The following is a 27,572-nucleotide window of genomic DNA, read 5'->3' as shown; positions in this document are numbered from 1 at the left end:
CGTTCGGGGTCCGGTTGTCAGCGTGTGTTCGTTAAGGAGCGATTCTCGGAAACTCGAGTCGAACGAACTAGGGTGATTCGTTCGACCTTTGTTGGCCACGCAATGCGGGGCAACTCGCCCTGGCCAATGGCGACCGAGCGTGAATTGCACGAGACTCCGTTGCGAATGGGTTCACCGCTGAGCTCACTCCGGCACTCTTCGAGGGCAAGTCCGTTGGCAATGCGGGCATGCGGAAGGGTTGTATTTCTCTGGATGAGGGAGTCAAAACGGAGCACCTAGGGGGTGCAGACGCCAGGTCTCACGGATTTGAAAGGTCACGATCCTGCGAAAGTATCGAGGTTGGCAGCCGTGGCGATGTCCCCGTTGCATCACCTCCTCGCCCAACTTCCCTGGACACTCCGCCTTTCGCCCTCCTCGCCCTATTCTCCCCCGCCCCCACTCCGATCGACCCCAAACCACGCGAGGTTGCGTGCAGGCGTCGTCGTCTCGGCGTCGCTGGGGGTCCGGGGAGGGAACCTGGAGGGAATGGGATGAAAAAGGAAGAGGGCGGTGGGAGGGGAGGCGACAAACCTCTTTTCACCGCGGGCGAGACTTCTTTCGACCGGACGGCCGTTTCACGCGGGCTTCGCCTTCGTGGCGGTCGAGGCTCTGGGGGTCGGGATAATGCAGAGTGAGGGGTTGAGGCGGACTCCCGTGATCATCGATCTAATACTAGAGTTTTTTAAGGGTGGGAGGGGTCGGTCCTGTCAGAGGTCTTACTCATATGTGCCGGTCGGGAAGGAAGGCGAAGTCTTCTCCAAGCTCTCCTTCTCAAAAGGTCAGGTTGAAAAAAAATACATTAGCGATGCCGGTGGCGACGACGGTCATGCTTCCGGTTAGCGTGCCACGCTTCTTTCCCTACAGCATATGTACCCCGCCAATGATATTCCTCTTTGCAGATTGTGTGACCCAACTCTTAAGTATTCCGAGTACATGTTTTATGTCATCTCAACTAAAAAGGCATTCCCGTCATAGGGAGAAACATTGAGGGATATTGAGCGGAATTATGGAAAGGGATAAGATCGATACTTCGAAAATACTGATTCGTTGTTCCAATTGATGCTGAAACTCGTAGATTCGTGTAGAGGTTCGTAATTACTACTGTGGCTGTGTTAAATCACAGTTTTCACTTCAAGTTTTGCCTCCAAGCATTTCTGTGTTTCAGGTATTTAGAAAAACCTTCCACACTAAACAATTAGCAAATATTTTCATAATTCCATGTTTATGCTCATAGTTGTTAAAGTTTCCTGTATATTTGTGAATGCTGGCTTTCCCTAGCATACTTAATTATGAATCCCTACATACATCAGTACTCCCACGTCGTGCCACTTTCAAGTTCTTTGAATAATCCTTCAATAATCGCAAAAACCCAATTTTTGTACATATTAATTAATTTTTATTTGATCTTTCTTTTAATTCTGCTATTCTTCTGTCACGTTCGTCCTGTGTATTTTCCCATCTCTATTTTAATCTCTTCTAGATACTCTATTGCTCCCTGGGTTGGGATTATATATTACGAGATTCGTTCTTTTGTTCTTACTGCAGAGTAATACTCAGTTTATTTTTCACAAATTTAGCCTTGCTCAAAATTTCTTCGAGCTGCATCGCATTCCTTAACTAACAATTTCTACCAAAAAGAATGGGCCCCATGCATTTTTCGCACGCTATAAATGTGGCCTTTTTACTATACACAAAATTTGCATCCCTCATTTCAGTGGACTCGTAATGTATCTGACTAGGAAGATTCCTTGGAGATCCTTCCTAGTCCAACATATTATCTACTTTATCTACAACCTCTTCTATATTTTTCTTCATGACTTCAAATAACGCTTTCCCTCTCCAACTGGCAGTATGATATGTTCCTCTAATATAATATTCCTGTTAAAAATATAGATAATGCCAGCTAAGTTATTTTCATTCATCTGTGAGCCATTCTAATAACAATGTAACTAACTGCCTCTGTCAGTTCACAATAGAGAATTTAGATATGATTTATGTAATGCGCAAAAACTTTTTATGAATCGTGTTTCATTTGATAGCATGGGTGGCGGGAAAATGGTAACGTGGATATCATACTATATAATCTGGCATCCAGTGACATATCGACCCAAAACCGTCGGCCTGGAATAAGAGCTTCTCATATTTCTTAATAACACATAATTCGGTATTGTGCACTGCTTCCCACAACGTGGCCGCGTGGAAGGGGTATTAGAACACTAGTCTCAAATTTCGTGCATGAGAAAAATCATGAAGGTACAAATGAAACGGCAAGCAAAAATGTTTCGATGAAATTTCGGGCGCTAGAGCGTTTCTTGCGTGTAGAAACTTTGGTTTTCACGGTGTGACTAACAATTGCATGTATTTACCGGAAGGAAGAGAAAATATTTTCCTGTTTTCATTAATTTTGCCCATACTGTTTTGACTTTCACTCCCCCTGCTTAGAAGAGTTCAAATCTACTAGTTCGAGTAAAAAAATCACACTTTAAAAGCTCAACTAAACACTTACTTTATTCCCGTGATAATATTTTACAAATCTAGGAAGCTTACCTTTTCTTCTTGGTTTGCTGTTTATCCTTTTCCTTTATTGAAATTTTCTGCCATCGACCCCAACTTTTTTTCCAATTATTTCAAAAGCGGCCTAAATAGCGTGAAATGAAAACACTCTCCTGCTATGGGTTATTTAACCGGTACTCTGCCATATAAAGCGATTGATGATTATTTATGCTCTTAAGGCTCATTAGATCCAGCATGTACTATTATGCAGTGATACCAGAAACCTCCATCCAAAGCTATTCCTGTGCAAATCAGCATTTTTCGTTGAAAAATAATTCTTTTGAGAAATTAATTCAATGCAGAGCATGGCGTTTTTTATTGGAATTTTTTAAAGAGCGTTAACTCATTTGAGTGAAAATTGTTATAGTGAATTTTATCACAAAATGCATTCCGTTCGGTCCACCAATGTTTAATTATTGAGCGACTTGTTTTATCGCTTGAGCGGCGTCTTTCTCTAATATTGGCCTTAAAGATCGTGTAAACGTGTGGCGCAGTAGCGAAAGAGAATCGGATAAAATTAAATATATTTATTTTGTGATTGCATCATCATGTTGTTGTTCCACGATATCACGCTTATCGGTACACATTTTATCCAATTTCTGCTAAGGGAGTTTAGTATACGTGCTAAACAGCACCTGACTATTGGGTCAACTTTTAGAGGCTGAGTATTTTATAAATATTTGGGTGCTAACCCTCCATAGAGTAACATAGTTTATGAGGAAAGTATATTTGTCTACATACTAAGAATTATATTTAAGGCAGTTTACGTAATTCATTTGGCGGAATGTTTTCCTAGTCATTATTAATGTCTTAGGAGTAAATTTTTGGCTACGTTCCTTGTGGGTTGAAAATAATTATTCTTCATAATTAGTTATTGATTTCTTAAGAGAACTGACTTGATAAGTTAATCGATGGTCTCGATGGAGTGATGGAGCCGGACACTCGTGCCGGTTTTTTTGTCCGGAATGATTTTCGTGACGTATACAACTCAAGGATGCAGCTCTGAGTGTTGTTGGTATATTTCGTTCGTCCGTTGCCTTCGGGAAATAAATTACAGGAAATGAATCGATTTATGTCTTGCTGAAATTTCTGCATACTTGAGAATAGGTTTATGTGGGACTCTTGGGAAACCTTTCAGTTCATCGGGGGTGCCCTTCGTCTCCACTGATAAATGCCATGGATTTCTCTCTCTCCACCTCCCTCCCCCCTCTCCAAACAGTGCTCGGAGGATTGCGGAACGGGAGTGCAGACGAGGAAGGTTCACTGCTCCGCCGGCGGTGGCAGCAGTAGCTTGGGATCCGACCTGTCCCTCGTGGGGTCGGAGGGGACTTGCGACCCAACAGCGCGGCCCGACATGAGTCGCGCCTGCTCCAGCGACAAGCAATGCAGCGGCAAGTGGTTTGCCGGCAAGTGGGGGCAGGTGAGTGAGTCCAAGGCATGCCCAAGGGGCGCGAATCCCGCCGCCACCAATAAATCTCCTTGTTTCGATGTTGTCGCAAATGTGCATCGTGGGACTAATTTGGTTAAAGCTCGGAAATATGTGTTGAATGTGAGCAGTGTGTAAAAAAATTAATTCTTTTTCAATGAATCGGGAATCACTTAATTGTTTTTTGAATGGGGAATTCCACAGTTGATGTTATTGTCATATAATAATCATGATTGTAATATGTGTGCTCTTATGATTTTATTTTTATTTGAAAAAAATTGCTTTCCGAAGTAGTCAGGAGGCATATTTGGAAGTCGTCAAATTTACGGGTATTTCCCTTACGGGATGCAAAATAGGGCGAGAAGCGATTTAGTTTACCTGAGTAATCGAATTTAATATGTGTATATGTGTGTATATTATATTTTCATCCAAAATTTCTCGTATTTTGGGCAACTGTAATTACTTTTTTGAGTCAACTATAAATTTTCATCACTGCTTAATCGTAAAAGTACGGTCGCAAATAATTAATATATCCTCACCAGATATTTTCGCACCATGTGAAAAATATTATTGATGTCATTTTGGGACACAATGTTCCAGCAATATTAGCTTATTCACACACGATATTATTCCTATAACCTACTATGTTTCGCAAGTCATTAAATTCCAAACATTTTTTTTAATTATGCCCATGTATGGTAAACTAACCTGTAGTAATAGACATTAATTTAACTGAATATCTATGTATAACTGACGCCGATCTCTTCCATAATATTTGCTCGGTAAATAAATTTCAAATCGTATGAAAGAGCATGACGGAAAAAATTTTTCTAACGTTGATGCATACTGGATGCATATTTTAATCAAGATGTTATGACCTTTGAGGAACTTGAAATTTTCCCCTCTAAATGTGATACTCCTTCACGACCCCTTTGACCACCGCTCTCCTCCTTGCAGTGCTCTGCCCAGTGCGGCCCCGGGCGGCAGACGAGGGATGTGATCTGCGTGTCCTTCCTGCACGGCCTGTTCCGGGTGACCACCGACTCGGACTGCCCGCACTCCCTCAAGCCGGAGTCGGAGAAGCCGTGCGAGGGCAAGCCGTGCGGCCCTGAGTGGTACACGACAGAGTGGGGGCAGGTGAGAGGTGCCACTAATCTCTTCCGGTGACCCTCGAACATCCCCTACCCGCCATCAAAAATCCACCCTCTTAGCGGCTTGCGGGGTAAGATGTAGGCGTGTCCGGCCTGCCAATGAATGACGTCGCGCTAAGTTTTGGCTGTCCTTTCCACCCACAACTCCAAGGCCCCATGCTTTCATGTAAGAGCGGGACCTCTCGCATACGTGATGTCACTCTGCGTGGAATCTCAAGCTTAGCGTGGCGATTAAGATGATTCGTCCGAAATGAAGATGCTCGCGTTTCCCCAGCTGTCTGAAGACTCTTTGGACAGCCAGAGATCATCTGTATTTTCAAGGGACAAATTTTACTGCATAGATGAGGAAAGACATATGGTTGATTTTTGTCAGTCACTGAGTAGAATCTACATTGTTAATATAATGGGGCGCGTTATTGGCGGTGATTTCTAATCGTTCCTACCACGTGAAGTCACGGTTATCCAAATAACGCCCGTCCTCTCGTCACTATGGCTCGTGTCACTCCTCCCACAAAATGAGTAACCATATCTTGGGCCTTCTTCATAGGGTATTGATGTCTAGTGGAGTCATTATTCGTAAAAAGTTTTGCAGGATATACAAATATAAAAGGTGACTAAAAAAAATATCAAATCAAAGTAATCAACCCTACGGTTGATTTGATAGGTAGAGCTCTCACCCATCGCTGGTATACGCACATTCACGGTAGTGGGGGCAGTTCCTTTCCAAGAATCGCCTTTCGGTCTCGCATGAAGTCGTAGTAATCAGAAAAGTACACCTCAAGGGATTTTAGATGGTGTCTTGGTTGAAGGCATCAACCGTGATCTGAGCCCTGGTCCTCAAAGTGAGCCGTCGAATGCTCTGCCTACTCGGCACACAAATACGCGCCCTATAAAATAATTATTATCAAGGCGTAACTTATTTTTCGCGGTTGCCTGAGGAACTCCCTCGCTCATTACGGCACGAGGCTCAGGAGCGTTCTACAGCAGCTCTCACCCTCCTCCGTCGCCAGTCTTCGGGCTAAATTATTCGCCCGCCAGCCCTCCACTAATGACCAGAGCCGTCCGGTGGCCACTCCCGTTTTTGTCTGCGGGTATCCATAGACCCCTTCCACATTTATAATTGATTTTTCAGGATTCTTTGTTCTTTTTTATAATGCAGTGAATAACAGGGAATTTTACCGCAAATTTTAAACGCGTGATATTATTCACCCATGATTTTGGGGTGACCTAAACCCTCTCACCTATCTTGACCGAACTTCTCATGGATGTCCATGGTTTGTCTAGCAGCAAGCCACCGTATTTCAGCTCCTCGACGTCTACGGTAAAAAATATTAAATATTAAAAAGAATGAAGATGCCCATGTTGATTTTTTTATAAACTCCTTCCTCATGCTCTCGGGCAATGCATAGGTACGAACTTGGAGACAGCGATCCCATTAATTACACCATTTTCCTGAGAAAAGACAATAGCGTGTAGGACAACGGAGGGATCACATTCGAAAGTTGGAAACATTCACTTCAATCTTTTCTTCATGGTTCTCTGAAGTTTCAGAAACATCTCTTTACCACTTGAATAGTGGTTGTTTAAAAGCCTTACGCCCCGGGATAATTCAACGCCAGGAAACACTTACCTCACCATTTCCCCCATGCTGGTCATAAATTCTCGTATGTCTTTACTAGTGAAGGAAAATGAGAATAGTATTAGAATTTCCAAACATTATTTTTTGGGTGCCTCTTGGAAATTTATGCGCATGGCCAAATAAACCATGGGTGGAAAATCAATCAGTCTTTAAGAGCCTTGGCGGAGAAGTTCGTGTCATGAATTAGGAACAGTATAAAATCAATAACACAGCGGCGCGAAAATCATTCCCTAAGCGGCAATCGAACTCAAGGCCCTCAGAATGAGTCTATGAGCGTGTTATTAAGCGTGAGCGGACGGGGTCAGCGATACTAGCCTTTACCTCACTAATCAAGTTAAAATCTTGTGCCCTCGTTCGAAAATTTAACCCTTCCATATTTTTATGGGAAGCTTTTATGCAATTCCCGTTTGAGTGTATTTCAAGAGGTGTTTTAGCTCTGCTCATTGATGGGAATTTTGTAAATGTTTTTCAATTTCCGCGGAATAATCCCAGTTCGGCCCAATAAAACCGTTTAGTCCCGGGAGGCTAATTGTGTTAATATGGATTCCGACGGAAGCCTGACTGGGCGCACGGCTGTGTGCACTGTATGGAAATGTATGCAAAATTTAAAACGCGGAGCCCCCTTTCGGCAAAGGGTAGCAGGCTTTTTTTCTGCCATTACGGACCCCGGCAGGAACAAAACAAAACCAGCGGAGCAAAACCATTAATCACCCCATCGCTCGATCGTGCTTTGACCGACTGACCCCGAAAAGCGTAATGGTGATGTTGACGACGCTAATGCATTATTCAGGGAGCGTTGGCTCCTCCTCCTTTATGCATACATGTATGGTATACATATATCCCTTGAAAACACCGTCAGAGGATACGCTCTTCACCCGGGTCGACGTGACGGCGACACCCTACTCACTCCCCCCGCCGTTAATCCGCGCCGGCTTCGTCCGCAGTCGCCTGGGCTGCCGCTGATAGGGGAGAAGAAAGATGAAGAGGCCCTCGTGTCTTTATCGAAATGTCATGGGTGGGGAGGGCGTAGGTTTCCGAGGGGAGAACGGGGTCTCTCATGCCCGCGCGGAGACGGAAAATTTGAAAGTCCCGGGAACCGTGCACCGTTTGTCGTTAATGCCGTACTGCGCGGCAATGGGCGGAGGTGTTTCGGGGGAGAGTCGCAGGACGCTTTCACTATGGGGTCGCTTGCCGAGATAATATCGTGCGGGGTTTTTTACTTTCGCGCGCGAAACCCACCTAAACCCACAATTCGGCCCCTTTTTTCCTCGCTGACCTCGACCCAAAAGGAATTATCGAATTCCCCCAGTTAACAGTCTCCCATTAGCTACCCAGAGTGGTGCATTACCCGCACTTACAAACTTTTCCATCTTATTGAAGTCACTATGTGTTCCTTAAGTATGGTCATGCTTATATGCGTCAAACGAGGATGAAAGACAAAGGCAAATTGTCAAATATTTGGGAAATACTTCTCATTTGGACTGGATTGCTGCTTAGTTAAATAAGGCTTATTTTTAAATTATCATTTGTATTCTTTTCCATCAAATGGAAATCTGAGATGATCATCGAACATGATTTTTCAAAAATATTTTATATATTATTGGAGATTGGAAAAATGAATTTTTCATTATTTTCCGATGAAACTGTCCGAGCTCTCGACAAACACTGGGATTTAGATAAAACCTCCCCACAGTCCAAAGTAACCTCCATTATAAATTCTCCTCCTACTAAAAATATCATGAAGTCGTAAAATCTTCAGACATGATAAATGCAAAAGAATAATACTGTGCTAATTCATAGGTTTTTGCAAACTTTTTTAGGGAATGAGCAAGGATGAGTCAGTATTATGATATTCTAATGTTTTTCAATTGGAAATAAGGCTGATTGTTGGTGTTGAACAGTGTATCTGGGCAAAAGAAAACAGTCGAAGATATAGATTCTCAAAAATTATGCTAGAAAAGCATTACACTAAAGCTATGAGTTAACGGAAAATGCTTTCCCCACCTGGTGTATAAGGTAGTATTCCCATCGTTGAGAAACTCGATAGAGACACTGAGCGAAAATGAACAACCAAAAGTCTTCCCAGAAGGAGTAGCTACGTCAGCTGCAGCTCGTACCTTGTGTAAGAGAGTTTTTTATACAAAGCTATGTAAAATATTCACAAAAGTACTGAAAATAAACTCTTATGCGGATGAGAGACGTGGCATCCGTGCAAATTACATGGAAAAAATTGAAGTGAAGATTGAACGCCCGAATCCTTAAGGTATTTGATGAATTGGGCATTTAATGAATATAATTGCGAATAGCGAGATAAGTAAGTATCATTCAGGAAAAATTGGTACGAAATCATCAAGGATGCATCCTAGTTTGAGGCATAAGAGCTTGAAGGGGTAAATAGTAGTCATACCCAGACTGTTGTCATTAAAATAGGAGAAAAGCGTCTGAAGGAAGTTTATAACTGAGGTAATAGGGACATGAACAAGAAGAGCACATTATGGATATTTAATGAGAATAAGAAATTCGACCGGTGTACTAGCATCATTTTATTGTTTTTAGATAGTAATGCTGATTTTAAAGGTGATGGGGCATATGTCTTGTGCTCCTGGAACGGAGTTGTTAAATTTCCCCGTTGCTATTTTTTTAATAAAAGGTTTTCCTTGTCCTCAGTGGGTAGTAATCACTTCCCTCCAATAGTTTCTTCTATCAACTAGCTTCTTCTGCCTTTTTTTGGTATTTTTTAACACTCGCGTCCCTCCATTAGCTGCCTTTTACCCCGATTCGGATACTTTCTCGATAGTTTTTCCCCTTCTTTCACTCAGCAACCGTCTTCAGCTTTGCTTTGAAATTTGTTCTATAAACCAATTTTTCTTATTAACGCGAGCCACTGTCATCTAACCATCACTTCTATCGATAAATTCTTCCTTCTCCTGTTCTTTGCAATGTTTCCTCATTAGCATTTCGATTCTTCCAATTGATCTTTTGATATTTATCAGTCTCTCTCAGGTCTGCACTTCAAATGATTATGAATGTTCACATATTTTCTGCCGCTACCAGCGTCCTCCGTTAATACCTATGCGTAGAGATATTTACTGGACTATTTCACTCATGAAGTGCTTCCTAGTTTCTTGACTTATGTTTTTGGCCGTCAGTCCGCACTTTCTGATGAAATCCTCTTTGAGTGGCACTCAAGGGCGCCCTTCCTTCGTTTTTTCCGTCGCCTCTCATGCCGCTTCCAAACTGAGAGAGCCCTTCCACCAGTTTATCAATTGAATTCCATTCTGTTCTTCTAGTGCTTGTCGTCATTTTTCACTTTTTATTTTTTATCATGGGATTCAACTATTAAAAAAGAGACTTTTAGAAATATCTACCGTTCGCGCGATCTCGAATGGCTGCACCCATGCCCATTAGCGGCGAAATTTCGACTCCCCTCTTCCCCATTCACTTTTCAAAATTCACTGATTTTTCATTGCATTTTCAGCAACTCGTGATTTTCATTATAACGGGATGGGGAGTTGTTTATTGGCGAGCGAAAAAAATTTGGTTTTCGTCTGTTACCCGAGAAGAGGTCGTGGTGCATGGCGTCGCATCCTGTGAAGAGCGCGAGAAACTTTAGGAAATTTTAGTTGATGAATATGCTGGAGTTCCAAAGTAGTCATGAGAAAGATAAAGCGAAACAAAAGGGGGTCGAGATGGTGCGGGGGCTAACGTACTGGCTTCCCACCCTGAGGGCGCGGGTTCAAATCCCGGCGGTGTTGAATATTTTTCAGAGGTATCTCGATCCCTACTTGAGGTGCTTTGTGGAGGGCACTTTGAGTGAGTACGCCGTCCGTCGGATGGGACGTTAAACTGCGGACCCCTTGGCGCCTTTCGTAAAGAGTAGGCTAATGCCGACGCCGGGTTTCTCTCCACCCTTCATCCTTTCCTGTCCATCCCCTATGGCGCAAATGACCTTAGCTGTCGGTCGCCTCCCCAAAAAACCACTACTACTGCGAAACAAAACCCCTCGGTTACATCATAATTAGCAAGAAATTTTATGGACCGCAGCTAAGGGATTGCAGTTTAATGTTCCGTACGAGGGAAGGTGTACTGTACTTGGGTGCTTTCTATAGGACTCCTTGTTGGGGTTCAGTAAGTCGTCTGAAAACATCCCTCTCGCCATATGATCGATATCAGCCCTTGGAGAGGGAAGACTAACCCATAAAACTAGCTCAACTTAAATGATCCTAGTGTCTTAATTTAAAGCAAATAAATCGTCGTACCATCAGTTATAAATCAGTTTTAACAAAGCCATCATTAATGACAGACTTTATGAGATTGGTGAGATTTTGTGAAGTTCATTACCCGGCTATTGATAATTGGAAAAAGGGCGTTATCAGAGTGAAATTTTTCTCTTCCCATTAGAAAGTCTATTATGCTGGTGTCATGATATTAACTGCGTGTGTTCATGAACAGCGATCATCATTTGCAGCTTCAAACTAATTGAGAATTTCGTGAAAATGATCCAAATTTAATTCGTAAATTCTCATTTCCCTCATATCCATGAATTTTAATGAGTTCTATGAAAAAAAATTAATGAAGTCCACTTTGATGGAACTAAAAATACATTTTCCCTTTTATTTCAATCCCAACTGTTTTATTTGCACATTCAATGGTAATTCAGAGCTTCTGTCTGCCGAGCCTTTAATTACTTTTGATTTAAAAACGGGATGAAAAAAATCTGCATCAGTTAAATGGAATCTGTTTCGCTGGAATTTGGATTAGCAAGGCTTCAAATGCATACATTTCCACTTGAAAAGTTCCAGGATGCCGATCTTGCGGTGACCCACTCAATGTAACATACTCATAGGTTCGTATGTGTTAACTCGGTGGCCCTAGCAAATATTATTTTGTGCGTCATACGCCCAACCATAACTACGGCATCATCGATCTAGAGAGCAAGTGGAAAATGTAAAACTTTGGAAAAAGGATAATGAGAATATCTTTCTATATTACAAATCATTACTTCGTAATGGTTCCTCTAGTTGAAGGTTATTTTTTACAATGAGAATCGCATATTCTTCCTGTGGTGGGACTTCGGTAGTCTTCAAATCTCTTTCTTGAAACATGTTTAAAAACAGTCTTACCTTTTATATTAGGTGTTAATTCATGTGACATGATCTTAATTCAAGTTACAGCTTTCATTTTTTAAGCATCATCGATTTTGGTTGCACTGGCATTATTATTAGAACGCAAAGTAAATAACTAACTTACATCGCGGAGTGAAGCCATTACATTTTCATAAGGCTCTGTCATCGTGATTTACTTGTATCTGATTTCCCATACGGCATTTCTCTGCGGTAAGGGAGTGAAGGTATAGTTTCTCAGAACGTGAATATGAAATAAGCATAGTCTTTGAAATTACACGCAGTCTTCCACGAGTCAGTTTGAAGGCTGATACCGTTGATTTCAGGGAGTTTAAAGATCGGGTAGACTTGCCTCAATATTCACCTTAATTGAGTGATTACAGTTATATTGTTAATGCCTTTTCGTTTCTTTCCTCTAAGTATAAACGTTCAAACATCCTCGAGTTTTGCCCTTGCCTAGAGGAAAACGAAACACACGTTTCCCGTGAACCTACGAAGGCTGGGTAGTATTTTATCTCGGAAGAACTCTCTCGAACTACTGGGGTCTGGAGTAAAAGGAATGGAAGGCCCAAGGAATACTTTTACCTCCCTGGGTCGTTCCCGGAGGGACGATTGCATTTATAACCCTCCGGTTCTTGCTGCCCTTGCACACGCTACCATTCCAGCGTTTTGAACAAAACGACTGTAAGTTCTACTCGTATCGCTTCATAATGGAAGAACCTTTTTCGGAAGAGCTAATAAGTAGTACTTCTTTATGTCCTATTGGTGGAGAAACTTAACAAAGGAACAGACCTTCCGCCGAGTTTGAAGTCACAGTCCATCATTTTACCAAGACGTTTTGCTGCATGTTATCCAAATAAATATGCACAATGAATTTTAATGCAAACGAATTATATCACGGAGTGAGTGCTTTTTGTGTAAAGTTTCAGATTCCAGTTATTTTTTCCGGGCCAGTTTACTTTAGCTGTACTCGAGTTTCATCATTAAAATGCTTCAAGGTAAAAATTTCATTATCAACCCGAGGGCTTTCGTATTTTTTTTAATGATAAAGGCAACAGTCTTTCATTTGACCGTTCAACAATGTGCTATTCTGTATCCAAGTTTTCTGTTCGTATTAATAAACAGATGCCATCCTAAACGTTTGAAGATCTTCTTGAAACGGTTGAGAAATTGTTTAGATATGCCACAATTTTTTTCAGAGTGCGATGAAAAATTTATCTTTTTTTCACTGGAATCGGAAAGGAAAACAAGGAATGATAACCGATGTGGGATTAGCAACTGACGCCACATTCAAGTCTCCTGTCCCCAAAATGAACTTTTAACGCTCGTCCTAGGGTCACTGGAATACGACGCAGGTTGCAAAGAAGTTTCGTTTGGAAAAATGTAGTCCAAGCTGCACAATGGAGCACGATGACACCGAATATGAGGCGAAAAGTAAATAATGCCTATCCGTTCTGAATTATCTCACCCCAATTCGTCGGATGATGAATAATCAGCACGCGTCTTCCCTCTCGAGCGGCCACGCGAGTTCACCTTCGGCCGAAAGAGTTTGACTCTGCGCGGCTGGGAGGGGGCGGGAGGAGGGCGGGCGAAAAAAAAACATGCGCGCTCCATCGGAAAGGCGTGTGCATTCTGCACGATTCATTTTTTAGGGGAAATTCTTCGCGCCGTACGACGCTGGTGAAAATAAAAGCACTCAAGCTCGTGCATTTGGCGCTCGAAAAAAGGGAACGTGAATATTTTATCCCCACTGAATAATGGACCGCCGTCTCCTCCTCCGTTCGATGTTAGCCCCTCTCCGCGCCGCCCCATCCGGTCCCCTTTCAACCTCTCGTCCGTGCTCGGAGTAGGCGCTGGAGGCGGCGATCGAGGGAAGGAGGGAGAGGATCCTGGAAGGGATGGGTAGGAGGAGCGCACTATGGTAAAAACGGTATCACCTCCTCCGGGCTCCTTTGAATTTCCTCGACGTATTAATAATGGCCAAGCATCGGTTAGCATTATCATGTTTACTTATTTACTCTTCGGAAACTCGAGTGTGTGAGTTGGACCCTGTCCTCCCCACGTCGCCTCGTCTGCTCTGTCCCGACTCCGGTGGTACCATAGGTTTCTCATTACGTGCATTTTATTCCTAACTCGGAGGAAGTAGAAGATCTTGCCGTAAGATGCTGTACACTTATCGTTTTGGTACATAATTAAAATAGGCTAGCCTTCTGAACGAGTTTCAGTATTTAAAGTGTTTGAGCGTTCGTTTAAGCATAAATAACATGGTTGCATAATTTCATGGAACTAAATACTGGGCCCGGTCCACGATTGGATATCTAAATAGTGTCTCAATGTCACGTTACTCTCATTAACTGTTGTGCGTGTGCCTTTAGTGACTAAAAACAAGATATATAGCTTCATCTTATTATTGCAATTCGTATTTAGTATCGTTGCCACAAATGTTGTCTCCAAATTAGGTGAGGGAATTGAAAATTAAAAACAAAAAATAAAATTTGGTATTACTGATGTCCATTTCCCAGAACGAATTTCAATTTTTACTCTTTCTGAGTGGGTTTCACAGACTAATTTCAATGAATAAACTAGAATTTGGTGTATTTAGTAATCACGTTGCGAGAATATGGAAAGTTGGCAAAGGAAGGGTGAAATCGGTACGCTCTACGGGAGGGTCAAAGATATAGTAAGAAGTGAGAAGGAAAAATCTATGCAAACTATCAAATGATTATGAGAGAAATTATTTGTTAGGCTGAAAAATATTGAAAAGAAATGCAAAGAATTCAGAGAGGGTTTATCAATACAGTAATTGCATTTGGCCAGAAAGCTTAGAGAGAAAGTGAATGGGGCATAGATGAGGTTAGCTTAGGTTTTAGACGCACTTGAATGTGAGGTAGAAAGGGCATTAAAGGAATTGAACCCAAATATGGCCGTGGGGATAGATAATATTCCCTTGGAACCACTTAACGGTTTGGGAAGACGTGGAAGGAAGAGTTGTTTTAAGTAATTCGTCGCATTCATGAGAGAGGAGTTAGGTCAGAATATTTCGATAGCTTAGTTGAAGCTCCCGTCCTAAAAACTGAAATGAAGTCGTATGTAAAGACTAGAAAACAAAATATTTGATTTCGCACATGGATAGAGTAGTACTTGCAATCTTTAATATGAAGATGGAGAGAAGACTAAATGATTTCTTAGGGAATGATCAGTTTGGGTTCAGAAAGGGGAGAGGGACGTATGATGCCTCTCGCTCTCAAGGTCACCAATAGGGGGGAACATAGAATAAAATCAGAATGCATTTGTTTGTTTGGTGAATTTTGAAAAGGCATTATATAGGAGTGAATTAGGTAGAATTAATGAATACATTACAGAAGATAGGACGGATGAGCCTGTTCATATGTCTATTACTCAGGTGCCAATTGCGGGTGAAGAGTCGGGAGGGTCGGTTTCAGGAAGAGGAGTGAGACAGAGATGCTCATTACCCGTGATTTTCAACTTATACGAAAAGTAAATGATAAAAATTCCATGAGAGGACATAGCGTTGGGAACAAAAGCCGGTTGATAATTCATAAAAACAGTTAGTTTTGTGGATGATAAAGATTTAATAGGCCAGTCAGCCAAGGGGCTACAATCAATATTCATTGCTGAGTGCATTGGAAACTCAAATTAATATGTAATGAGAAACGAATACGAATCGTATGTTTATACACGTTTGTTTGCATGAATACGTGTATGTATGATGTACTATATATGTTTGTATGTGTGTATATATTTAATATCATATTTATCTTCCGTTTTATAAGGATCTCAGGCCCTTGCATCCTATGTTATTGTTTCGTAGAATGAGAAATATTACGAGAGGTAATTTTAAGACCTAAAGTTTCAGAAAATAATCTAGATTCCAGATCGGAGTTCTAATAACATTAAATATTACTGATTTTACATGCTGGACCACTCTCATATGAGAGTGAGTCTATAGAATGCTCAAATTTTTTAATGAGATAAAAAATGAACCAGCATCTCTTAGGTGTTTTTAAGGCGAAATTTTTAAATCTATCCTTGAAAAATAAATATTTCTTATCATATATTTTATCTGAATATCTATTTGTCATCGCACAACATATTATATTTAAATTGACTTTTCAATTGGAACCTTTTCTCTTATGAAGAAGCATTTTTGTAGTGATGATCTCTCCTTAATCTGAATGATTACGTGTATGATGCATTACGTGTAGTATGAATTTTTGGCATCCTCATGATAAGTTCATGCGAAGCAACGATATTAATGGAGGAAAAGGACCTTAGTAACCTCTTATTATTGGTTCTCTTCTCAATGAGGTCATTGCTCTCTCATTCTAACTCTCTTCTTATCCTCCCTTCCATCTCTCCTACAGTGCACCAAACCCTGTGGCACAGGCGTGCAGAGACGAGAGGTGAAGTGCGTGGACGAGCACCAGAGGTCGTCACTGAGGTGCCCGGAGGAGGCTCGGCCCGTCCAGCGCCGGGCGTGCAACACCCACGACTGCTCCTCGGACCCATCGGCATCGGGGGGTGAGTGGCCGACCCTTGCTGCCCATGAAATATGCACGATGCATGGGCGAAAGTGGGGAGGCGGGGATGGTCCCCTGAAGCCATTAGGACGAGGAGGGAAGCATCGCCCTCGGGGGGAGGGGGAGAAGGGAGTATGGGGGGAGGGATAAGACATGCGTCTTACTCTCCCCCAGGTTCCGGGGAAATTTTCCTGGTGGAGAAGTGAGATATGGCTAGGAGATTAAAAAATTTCACCATAAATCACGCTAAATTTCTATTCGTCATTCATAATTATCTTCAAAGTAATAACCCAGGCGATTTCTAGTGTATCTCCTCAACTCTGTTTGGTTACACGGCTACCTGTCATTTATTAGTGGTTCAACCAATAAATTAGTTTCCACAGAATATATAGGACATCAGCTTTAATTATTGAGTAAGTACCCCCAGAGTTAGTATTATAAATAGAACACCCATGCATACATTTAGTATGTTATTTGAGATTGAGCTGAAACTATATGACTCTAGAAACCCGAAGTTGTCATTAATGACTGGGACTCCAATACAGAGTTATTTATTTTTAATGAATTGCGTATGGATTTTACGTAAAACCTTGAATGGATTTTGCCATACTATAACACTGAATTTCAATGGCATATATTTTCTTTTAATTTTATTTCCATGCATGCCTTCATATTATCATTTAAACATTTTTATTTATACAAAATCTGTGTTGTTAGTACCAATTGCATAAAAACTTGTTCGATGAATAACTACAGCTATGCATGATTGGGAAAAATAGTAAACATGTTTTTAGATCTGGTTTTACCATGGTATCTTTATTTACTTTGTTCGAAAATGATTTCGCTGTTTTTTTTATAAAATGTAAAAACCTTGCTATACAGTCAATTATTTACGGAAAGCAATCGTCATTATTCTACCATGTGGAAAAATGGGAACTTAAAATTACTAAAATAAATAATGTTTAAATGGAGTCTAACTCATATGCATATAATGCCTGGCCTTTGTATCAGATCTGACGAAATATGCATTTTCAAATGTGATCGCCCTCTTAGTCCCTAGAGTGAATTTTCGTTAGTTCCTTTAGACTAGACGTGCTTTACGCAAACAGGCTGGCGACGCCACTGAGAGATTCACATGACCTAGGGCACATTCTAATATTCTCCTCTCCCTAACCACCCTCCCGATCATTCCAGGACCCGCCCCGACTTACGGGGACGCCAAGTCGCCGCCCTCCGGCACGCACCGCGGTGGAGGCTCCTCCCACTACCGCCCGGGACCGCAGGTGGTGTCCCCGTCGGACGTGGGGGTGCGACTGAGGACTAAGGTCTCCCCTGATCAGGAGACGGCGGCCAACGGGGACGGTGGCCAGCAGCAGGGAGAGGCGCCCGAGGCCAGCGCCCAGTCCGACGACGAGTCGGTCCTCGGGAAAGGTAAGGCCCAAGGGGTCTAGGATGATGTCTTCCGGAACGAAAGGATCTAAAATTTTATGGGCCTCTCTGTGTGCGAAATGACGCGTGAGAATGGCAAATATCCTCCTTCAGGAGGACCCCGGATCGACTCCGGGTTTACAAATATTTTTCTCAGTTGAATTGTGCCGGCGTCTAGGTACTTGCGCGAGAGACAAAGCGGGCATTGTGCATGATTGGATGTAATACGATGGGCCAAATGGTGCCTTTCATTAAATAGGAGAAAGTCAGTGGCTATCGAGGGCATTCTTATGCTCCTAGTTTCCTTCTTTCCCTAATTTGTATGTAACCATGTGCTTCTACGAATTAATTTGTAATATTAACACGTCGCACAATGTGGGTTAGCGAAGACGGGATTTTAAGTTACTATTCGGGTCCGTGTCTGGGTATGGGCCTATTCTTAGATTTTGTCATAAATTTTGGTGAACTTATCGAGTATTTTCAAACGAAATTAAAATATTTATTCTAATGAAAAACAGCTTTGGACGCAACATTTTCAAAGAACTGCGGGAGATGCCGAGACAGTAACTGTAATATGTTTTACTTTTTGGCATTTTTGCATGTTACGAATCGTAATAGAGTAATTCGTTGTCTCAGACATAACTATATGGAATTTACTCACATATTGTGTATAGTATATGTGCATAGTGTGTGTCGAAGTACAAGTTACTTCCTTTATTTCAATATGTAATGGCGTAACATTAATGAGAGCATTGAATACCGTTGACCTTTTGGTTCTTCTAGGCACGACGTGCATTTTAGCAACTAAGTGTCAGTATTAGTATTATTAATAAATAATCTTTTGTATGGGAAGGATTAAAAATGTTATATGTACGTATGTGTTATGTTGACATTTAGGCCTTGAAACCCGCGATGTGTTCGCAATGATATATTAGTGTAACTACCTATATACAATATTAATCAGTAATATTTTCCCTATTTTCCTCCTCCAATTCCCCATGCTCTTTGCCCTCTTACCTCTTCTCAAAATTCTAGCACCTAACCTTTCCTTTTCTCCGCATGCCGCATAGTTTCCCTCGTATCACAGACTGCAGCGTCTCACAGCTTCTAGATATCTCTTCCATCAATGTTTATGGTACATTGTAGCAGTTTATCGCTTCAATTGCCACTCTTAGATTGCCGCATGTAACGTTACGTGATTGGTTTTCTTTTTTTGAGCTCTGTGATTACTCCTATATCCTCCAAATCCACATCTCTAGGGACTCCAATCTACCCTCAGTCCCTTCCCTCAAAGATCACGTTTCGGAGCTACACTGAAGGTGTGTCATAAAATGTTTGCTAATGTTTTCTTTGCGTTTTTACGTTTAATGCTATAATATACCATCGAATCCTTCTCATTAGAACTCTTCTTCGAATCCTGCATAGAGAAATTCGATGTAAAATGAAATTCGACGGTATGATAATGGTAAAACCTTATCGTCTCTCTCAACTGCTGTTTTATTTTACAGACGAGTGCAAAGACCAGTTCCGCAACTGTAACCTGGTAGTGCAGGCGAGGTTGTGCCGCTACAAGTACTATCGCAACGCCTGCTGCACGTCTTGCCACAACAAGGGCTCGTCCTAATGCGGAGATCGCGAAGGAGGGAAGGACGGGAGGAGCGGAGGAGGTGGCGGGTCACGCGGAACGGAGCGAGGGAGGGAGTGAGAGGAGTGGACGGAGTGCCGGTCCGTCGCAGGAGGAATGGCGGGAAAGTGGATCGGTGGAGAGAAGAAGGAGAGTCGATGAGAGAGCCCTGCGATTCGACGCCACGTGCTGGGAGAGTGGGATCGGGGGGAGGTTCCCCAAGTGGCGTGGGACGATTTGAAAGGCGGGGAACGAGTGGCTCTTATTGTAACGAATGACCACGGAAAAGAAGATTTTCTCTATTCTTCACTTCTGACGAGAGAGAAAAAGAAACGTGGAGCGAGTTTTACCGAAGGAGAGGTTAGTAAGGAGTTCTCCCACGCGATGTGTGCAGGATCACATAGGTACGGGGGGGCGGGGTGGGGAAGCGACATTCCCTTCTCCTCCCACCAACCCCCCGTACACAATCCATCCCTCACGCTGTCACGAATTCTTTTTCTCTCTTTCTCTTCGACTATTCCGACCATTCGCTTCCAAACATGCAAATGAAAAAGGAAAGGGAATACAATCTTCGAGTGGTCGTTGCACCGACGCAGATGTTTAATTCTCGCCCCGCTGTGTGTTTTTTTAAATTCTCTTCCCTTTCATTTCCTTCTTTTTCGCGATCGGGAAGACGGAAAGTAGTTTACTTCCCCATGGACTCCGGCCGCGATGACTGTGGCGGGGATGGAGGACCGTCAAATGCGGTCACGACCAAGCGGCGGTATAGGCATGCATGGTCGAAGGAGGGAGGAGAGCATTCAGAAGTCCCAATCATTTTTTGCGTGTTTCTCAAAGGCTTTTTTCTCCTAAGGGGGCGCGAGTGTTGCGTTGGGCGCGAAGATGAGGTTGCGAGAGAGAGGGGGAGGGTACTATTGGGGAAATCTCACCTCCCCACCGTGCGCGGCGGGAAATTTCCACGACTTTTTTTTAAGGGTCCATGCAATCATGTGTGTGAATCGAATCGCAGACGTCAATTTCCCGCTCCTCGTACGCCCCCACCTCAAATCCTTTGGGCACTGGACGATCTACTCGAAAATCCTTCGGTGTAATTTTTTTCCACTTCCGTAATTATTTATTTCTGCACCACTTCGTCTGCAACTATTCCGGACGCATTTTCCCCATCGGTGAAGGGCTTCCGCTATAGAAAAAAAAAATTGAAAAACGAGGCCGCAACTAGGAGTGTAAAGAGTCATGTAAAGCGGAAATTCGTTTGGGTTCGCCGGCCACGCGAGAAATATTATACTGATATTTATTTTCACTATCCATTCATCTCTCGGGGGTAAAAAAGATTCCTTTGTGATAACCCATGCATTCACTTCATTCGTTTCTTGACGTCACGCTGGTTGTGGAATCACTTCTAATTTTTTTTTAGTCAAAGGTAGCCTTCAAAGTTTTGCATGGCGTGTCAGCGTAGTTCAAACTTGTAGTAATAACGCAGTCAATGCGGGAGGGGTTGCTTCCAGCTATGCTCTATTCCCTCGGTTACCTTCGTGAACAATCTCGGAAGTTTATATTGATTGCACTTCGCTTCTCTTGTGGTCACGTATGCATTCAATTTCTCAGTCGGGGCTTTATACCTTAAAATTCCATTGTGGTTTCCAATGCAAGCATTCGTTAAAGCAGGGGGACATGAAAAATGAAGAATGATTTTTCATTACTGTTTTTACAGTTTTTGACCCATTATGATTTGTATTTCTTCGTTATTTCAATTTCTTCTGGTTATCAGTATTTTCTTTTGATTCCAAATATCCTACCTGTGCATGTCCACGTTTCCTCTTGGTTGAGCTCAAATAATTTTAACGATAATGAAGCTCTTGCGTAAGGTAACTCATAACTTTTAATTATAGGCTCAGTAGACCGGGCCCGTTGCTCACCAGGTCTCTTGCCTCGGCTGACATTGCTTTAAAAGCGAGGTAAAACTAAAATGTAAAAGCGATGAGGTTGAAACCGCCCCATCATAAGCGAGACGACTAGAGCATTTTGGAGGGGAAAAAACTGAGGAGTACGTTTTTCTCCTGGAGTTGTATTATTGTAAGTCCATTTTGTAAGCGCGATATTATGTTGTTGCAACGTTTCATAGCCGCAATCCTTTTTCTAATACTAACCCTTCACTAATCTTCTTCATTATTCGTGGAAATCTTGCAAATTTATTGCAAAAAAAATTGAAAAACATATCCGTCAAAAAGGAAGCGACTTTTTCGTCCGGTGTTCCAACTGAAAACAATTTAGCCATAGCGGTAAGCCTACTTTTGGGGGAAAATGCGGCCGATTAGTCCTCTATAAAAACATGGAGTTGTGGAAATATTTCCCGTGATCCTTTATGTTTGTTTCTTGCCAGTCGCGTCGGGCGGTGGAAAGGGTGGAATTGTGACGGCTACCGACCTCTCGTTTGAACGGAAATCGAACTTCTCCGAGAGACAGTAAGGAAAAAAATATATGAGCAGTCAATGAGGTGGATGCGGATAGGAGGGCGGAGTTTTTAAGTGTACATAATGAAAAAGCGAAAGAGGACACAATTTAGTAAACGTAAATCAGCATGCGTGGATCTTTTTTGAGTGAGTGCGTAAGTGAGCCCATTGTTTCGGTGTTTATAAAAGATACACATTAATTATACGCATAAAAATATAAGTACATACAGTTATACTCACATAAGAGTAAATGCATATATTGATATGATAGGTATTCAAAGAGAGGACAGAAGTCAACTAGTCCTCAGCTGTGTGATAATTAATTTTTGGCATCAATATAATGTATTGGAATATGACAAAATTATTCCTCTCGCTAAAACTTGGCGAGGAAGGTTGTATAAAACGTTGGTAAGGGAACCAATTGTCTCTGTCACTATAGTTGTCACTGGTTTAGTTACTTATCCAATTTATTATCAGCAATGACGATTAAATTTCGTATTCAGAGAGCAATGGAAAATGGCGAGTAATTACGAGGAGGAATGATTTGATTTCCTGGGGTGTTTGGACACATTTTTTTATACCCTTCTTCATGCATAATCTTTCATACATTTTTACAACTTTATCGTTTGTTAAGCAGATAACCATTTTTATTCTCAAGTAGTATAATTCACATAGACCTGGGATAATGAAATTATCTCATTTATTGATCGTTTTTTCAATATTCTGCTTCGTGAAAAACATTTATGACACATCACAGAAGCGATGCATTGTATATTGTGTGTGTGTATATATATACACACACATATATATATGTATGTGTATGTATATATATATATATATATATATACATACATACACGCACATACCCACACACTGACCATAAAGAGCAATTGGTTCATCCCAACACTCGGTTTAAAGCATTAATAAATATATTTATTTATAAAATATACAATAATAAGTGCATTCAATTGAGTCGATAACCAATCTTCAACTTGTTCTAGCATTGGTATTACTCCACGCACCAGAAAACGTCATTTTTTCACTCTAAAATAGGTCTCCAAGGTTTCAGTCTCTTCTAATTTTAGTTCTTCTCTGCATTCTTCTGGTGTCATATGAAAGTAATTGAGCAAACTAAGAATGATATCAGAGGGTTAACGAGGTGGGAACAGAATAGAGAAAAATTTGATTTTGAGGAGCCATCTGCAGAGGAAAAATTAATAGATAAAACTAAGATCACGACTTTTCACGCATCTTTACAAAATGATCAAGATCCCTGCCGCGTTGAAAATCATTAAAATATTTTATCTTAAGTTATCGCAATGGAAGACTGGGTAAAACCAAAAAAATATATAGAGCAGTTCTCATTTTTTTAGCGTGAAACTGTGAATTCTGTATTGCACGCGATAGAGACCTAACTCGAGTGAAAAAAAATATAACCGAGGCATAATTTACTTTTTTACATAAATATATGAAACTTGATAAACGAGGTGTATTCCTTAATGGAGCATGAAAGCGAATAGTTTTGACTATAAAAACGGATCAAAAATTATTTGTCTCGAAAAAAATTGCATGGAACAATGTGTGCATGTGTGTCTAGTTAGGCAAAAAAAAAGAAAGACCCCAAACTTAGTCAGGTTAACGTAGATCTGTGTCTATAAATTCATAGTTCCATTCTTAATGTGTACGTGTCAGACTTCGACGTATTACTCGAGGGAAGGAATTGTAGCAAGGAGAAAAATATTTGTGGAGGTGACGAGTCTCATCAAGGGTTCTATCGCGTGGTGATCAGGGAAGCAGGTCGGCGGCGAGAGACGCGGGGCGCCGTGCAGCGGCTGCGCCGCGAAGTTCTAGGACTCGGGAGGAAGGGAGAGAGAAGAGTGATAGAAGGGGAGAGAGAGGGTGCTCGTTGATTGGTCGGAATTCGCAGTTGATTTTCCGAAGCCTGGTCGGTACGGACACGAGTTTCCGAGCACAAACACTAGGGGGCCCATGGGAAGGAGCTGTGTATTTTCATTAGACGATGAAAGAGAGGACCTTAGGATGTAAGATTATTTATTCTGCCTCACCCACGATTTCTTTTCAAGTGGTAACAATTTTCAAGAAATAAATTCCTGCGAAAATTTTTCTCGAGGTTTCCGCGGCGGACTAAGCATACCATATGCACACGAGATGTAGTTATGCCTAGGGCATTGACTATTTCCACCGAAAGGAAGGACTAAATGACCACAAATCTTTTTGCATTCTTACAGTTATCTCTTCAAAATACTCTGATCACAATTATGGCAGGCGTGAATACCACCCAGTGCGTTCTGTCATTAAAATAATCCTTGGTGCGGTTAGGCATGTTTCCTAGATCAGTACGAATTTATTTTTTTTTTGGTTTATTTCCTGCCAAGAGTCACCAACCTTGGGTGAAAATTTCCGCCGGTAAACTTTGGGTTATGTTTGCATTTCTCTCAGCCGAGTGACCACTTCAATTGTTTACGACGCTTAACAATAAACAAAACCACCGCCATGAACAAGCGGATGAGTCTTCAGGAAGCTTTTGTGGAGAAAACCCCTATTCTTAGGTGAAAAGGAATCCTTTTTTATGTTCAGATATTTTAGTCGATAGCATGTGATATTGCATTATTGGGATGCTTGTAAATTTCCAAATGATTGTGTGTAAAAAGGACCTAGAGTAACATCCCAAGGGTGTGAAATGTTTTAAGTGTTTTATTGGCGTAAGGATGAAAAAAAAAGGTAATTGAAAAAAAAATCATGTCGAGACGCCGCGGAAACTGATGATGGGTGTTTCCTCTTTGTGTAAGATAAGCGATTTCATTCGTTTCTAACTGTGGATGTTTTAGTGTAATGCAGTTGTTCAAAGATTGTTCGTTCCGTGGTTTCATTAATGGGAGAGCATGGGGGTGGGCGAGGAGGGATGCACTTTCCCTCCCTCTCCCACGTCACCTCCCGTGGCACGATGGGACGCGAGTCATCCAAAGAACATTTTCGCGTCTCGAAACGCTTGTCCTCGGGAGGTCGAGACGGTACGAAATCGATGATAGTGTTTAATGGAACAAGAGTTAATAATAATTAGATGTCTTTCGATTTTTTTATGTTACAGTGCCTCCCTCATATCATAATAATATGAGAGAGAAAAAAAAACTTTTTAATGCAAGCCGCGGTCCCGGGAAACACCGATTTCTCCGACCCGGTAAAAAAATATACCCTTATGAATAAAACAAATACACCTTTTATGACAAGCACACAATTCGTCATTAATGCAAAAAAAGAGAAGTGTACGTTTTTAATTTACCTTATCTTCAAACTTGACTAATGTCGCTTGATGGAGGTGGATCACTGCAGACTTGTAATGTTGTGTAATTCATTGTAAAAAAAATAATAAACACATTTGAAAGTCCAATGTCGGCGGGCGCTTTTGGCTGCATCCTATTTTACCCCATCTGGAGCGGTCTTCGGAGGATTTGACCACTTGCACGGCGACGAGACGATTGACAAAAATGAAGCTACCTTCCTTCCCCTTTTCCCGCGATTCATAGTGTAATATTTTACTCCAGTCAACTTATCCCCTCACTCATTTCTCATTCTAGTTCCATCGGTTTACGACCTGAACGGAGAGCCAGGAGCAGGTGAGCAACTGATTGAAGCGGATTCCTATATATATGATGGAACCTTATCATTTTATCCATTACCATTTTGTTCTATTTATGTTGCAGTTCATTCCGATCCCTTGTTTTCGAGAGATGTGCCTATCAGTTATTTTCAAGAACCCAAGGAGATGATGTGGTCATTGTCTGTGAAATTCTGCATGTCTGAGCTCGGTATTTGATCCTGTCGAATGGCTTGCCGACGAGGAAACTGAGGAAGAGACGTTAACAGTTCTTGAGATCGATGTTGGAATCCGATGAACAAGAACGAGGAGTCCGTTCCGTTCAAGTGAGAACATTGCGGTATTTCTTGATATTCCCCTTCCATCTGTAGGCTAACTTTGGAATAAAACGTAGATATTGTAGGAACTAACATATTTTTTCTGTTTTGGTTACACATTATTTTTCGAGGAAGCGGTTGTTCCTCCGGTATTTTTTTACTTTCTCGTAGAATGGCGGCTTAGTAATAGAGTAGAATTCTCCACATTTAACGTTTTCATGCCCTCTTTATCTCACGTAGTCTCATGATTTGTTCTTAGTTTTATCTTATCAAATTTGACTAAGGCTTGTAAGTACAATCATGGTTCGAAAGTATGACTAAATGTGAACACATTTTTAGGAAATAGCGAACAAAACGGAAGGGTATCCATTATATTTTAGTCAAAAATATTCTACGAGTTCTCTAAAATAGTTGATGCTCGAATGTTATCTCGAGCCTTCAACCAAGTGACATCAATATTGTAAACATATTGCTCTTATCTAGAACATAAATCTTAATCATATTTACGCATTAAATATACTTCTACATTTTATTTGCACTGGTACAGATAGAAAGGTGTAATTTTGCACAATAGGTAGTGTTAAAACATTTTTCGATTCGGGTCTTGGCTCGACAGCTCCACATTTATTGAGACCTGGAAGTGAGGCGAATACGCATTTAATATCAGAGTTGGCTCTCAATTGCCATTATTACCGAGAAGAATTATACTGTGGATTTTGTGGCAAAGGTAGGAAATTTATTTTCAGCAATGATGAATGGGGATTTTACTTTTCTTCGACTCTTCATTTAAAATATTTGGAAGTACTATGTCTATCAATAAGTCGTCGAATACAATGTCTTAGGCGCAGTAGACGTATTTTCTTCAAATGGGGATGTTTCTAATTACCTTACTCAGACTACTTAGGAGAAACTTGATTTGAGTTCTTTAAGGTGTAATACACTATTTACATATGTTTTCACTGGTATATACTGTGTGTGTGGTATGTACTGTATGCCATTTAATTATCAAATAAGTTTTTTCGTGAGTCAATTACATGCACAAAATCTCCTACGTTGTGCTAATTCATGTGGCCCAAAATTTAAATCCTGACATATATTTATAAAATAATCCTACAATGTGATATTGCAGATTTTCGGATTTTCCGGAATACCTGATTGAAAAGTATCGAGCGGTAAAAGTCTCCTACTCTTTGGGACCTCTCTCCAATTGATCGGTTTTTATTTAGAATATAGTACAGCACTCGAGGCTGATAAATGAGTGATAGGAAGCGTATACTTTGGTAATCGGCGGTGCCAAATATGTTCGCACTTCCATGCGCACAAATACATTTAAAGTATACCACTTGCATAATTAACCGATTCGAAGAGATTGGGAGCATGTTCAGTCAGTCACACAGAAGTGAATCGTGAAGGCCATCCAAGCACGGAATGCTAAACCTGCCTTCCTCTCAACGTTTTCATTTTCTCCAGTTGAGTAAGCATTCGCGCGTCGCAGAGATTTCTTACTGAACCGGAAAAGGAAAACAAAAAAGGAAAATAAGAAAAACAAAAAAGTATTTGAAATTTTATGGCTGTGTACATTGTTCCTTTATTTTTGTTCGCTGTTTGGCTCTTCTCGTGAAAACGAGTGTTCTTTTCAACAGGCATACGTGTGTCCGATCGAGA

The 27,572-nt window shown here is 41.4% G+C and overlaps 1 protein-coding gene across 1 annotated transcript in view; it reads left to right on the top strand.

Annotated features, from left to right (window-relative positions):
* Positions 1 to 25,370, top strand: part of LOC139697398 (ADAMTS-like protein 4) — a 139,765-nt gene extending 114,395 nt beyond the window's left edge. Inside the window, exons 10-14 of the mRNA XM_071596082.1 lie at positions 3,812 to 4,012; positions 4,976 to 5,155; positions 16,317 to 16,473; positions 17,667 to 17,903; positions 19,409 to 25,370. Of these exons, the coding sequence (XP_071452183.1) occupies positions 3,812 to 4,012; positions 4,976 to 5,155; positions 16,317 to 16,473; positions 17,667 to 17,903; positions 19,409 to 19,524 (891 nt within the window). The 3' untranslated portion in view covers positions 19,525 to 25,370. The remainder of the gene's footprint in view (positions 1 to 3,811; positions 4,013 to 4,975; positions 5,156 to 16,316; positions 16,474 to 17,666; positions 17,904 to 19,408) is intronic.
* Positions 25,371 to 27,572: the final 2,202 nt, after the last annotated feature.

This window comes from Hetaerina americana, unplaced genomic scaffold (assembly GCF_022747635.1).
Source record: "Hetaerina americana unplaced genomic scaffold, ioHetAmer1.1.p SCAF_1, whole genome shotgun sequence".
Classification (NCBI taxonomy): domain Eukaryota; kingdom Metazoa; phylum Arthropoda; class Insecta; order Odonata; family Calopterygidae; genus Hetaerina; species Hetaerina americana.
Note: the sequence above shows the minus strand (reverse complement) of the source record. Positions and strands in the feature narration are given on the sequence as shown.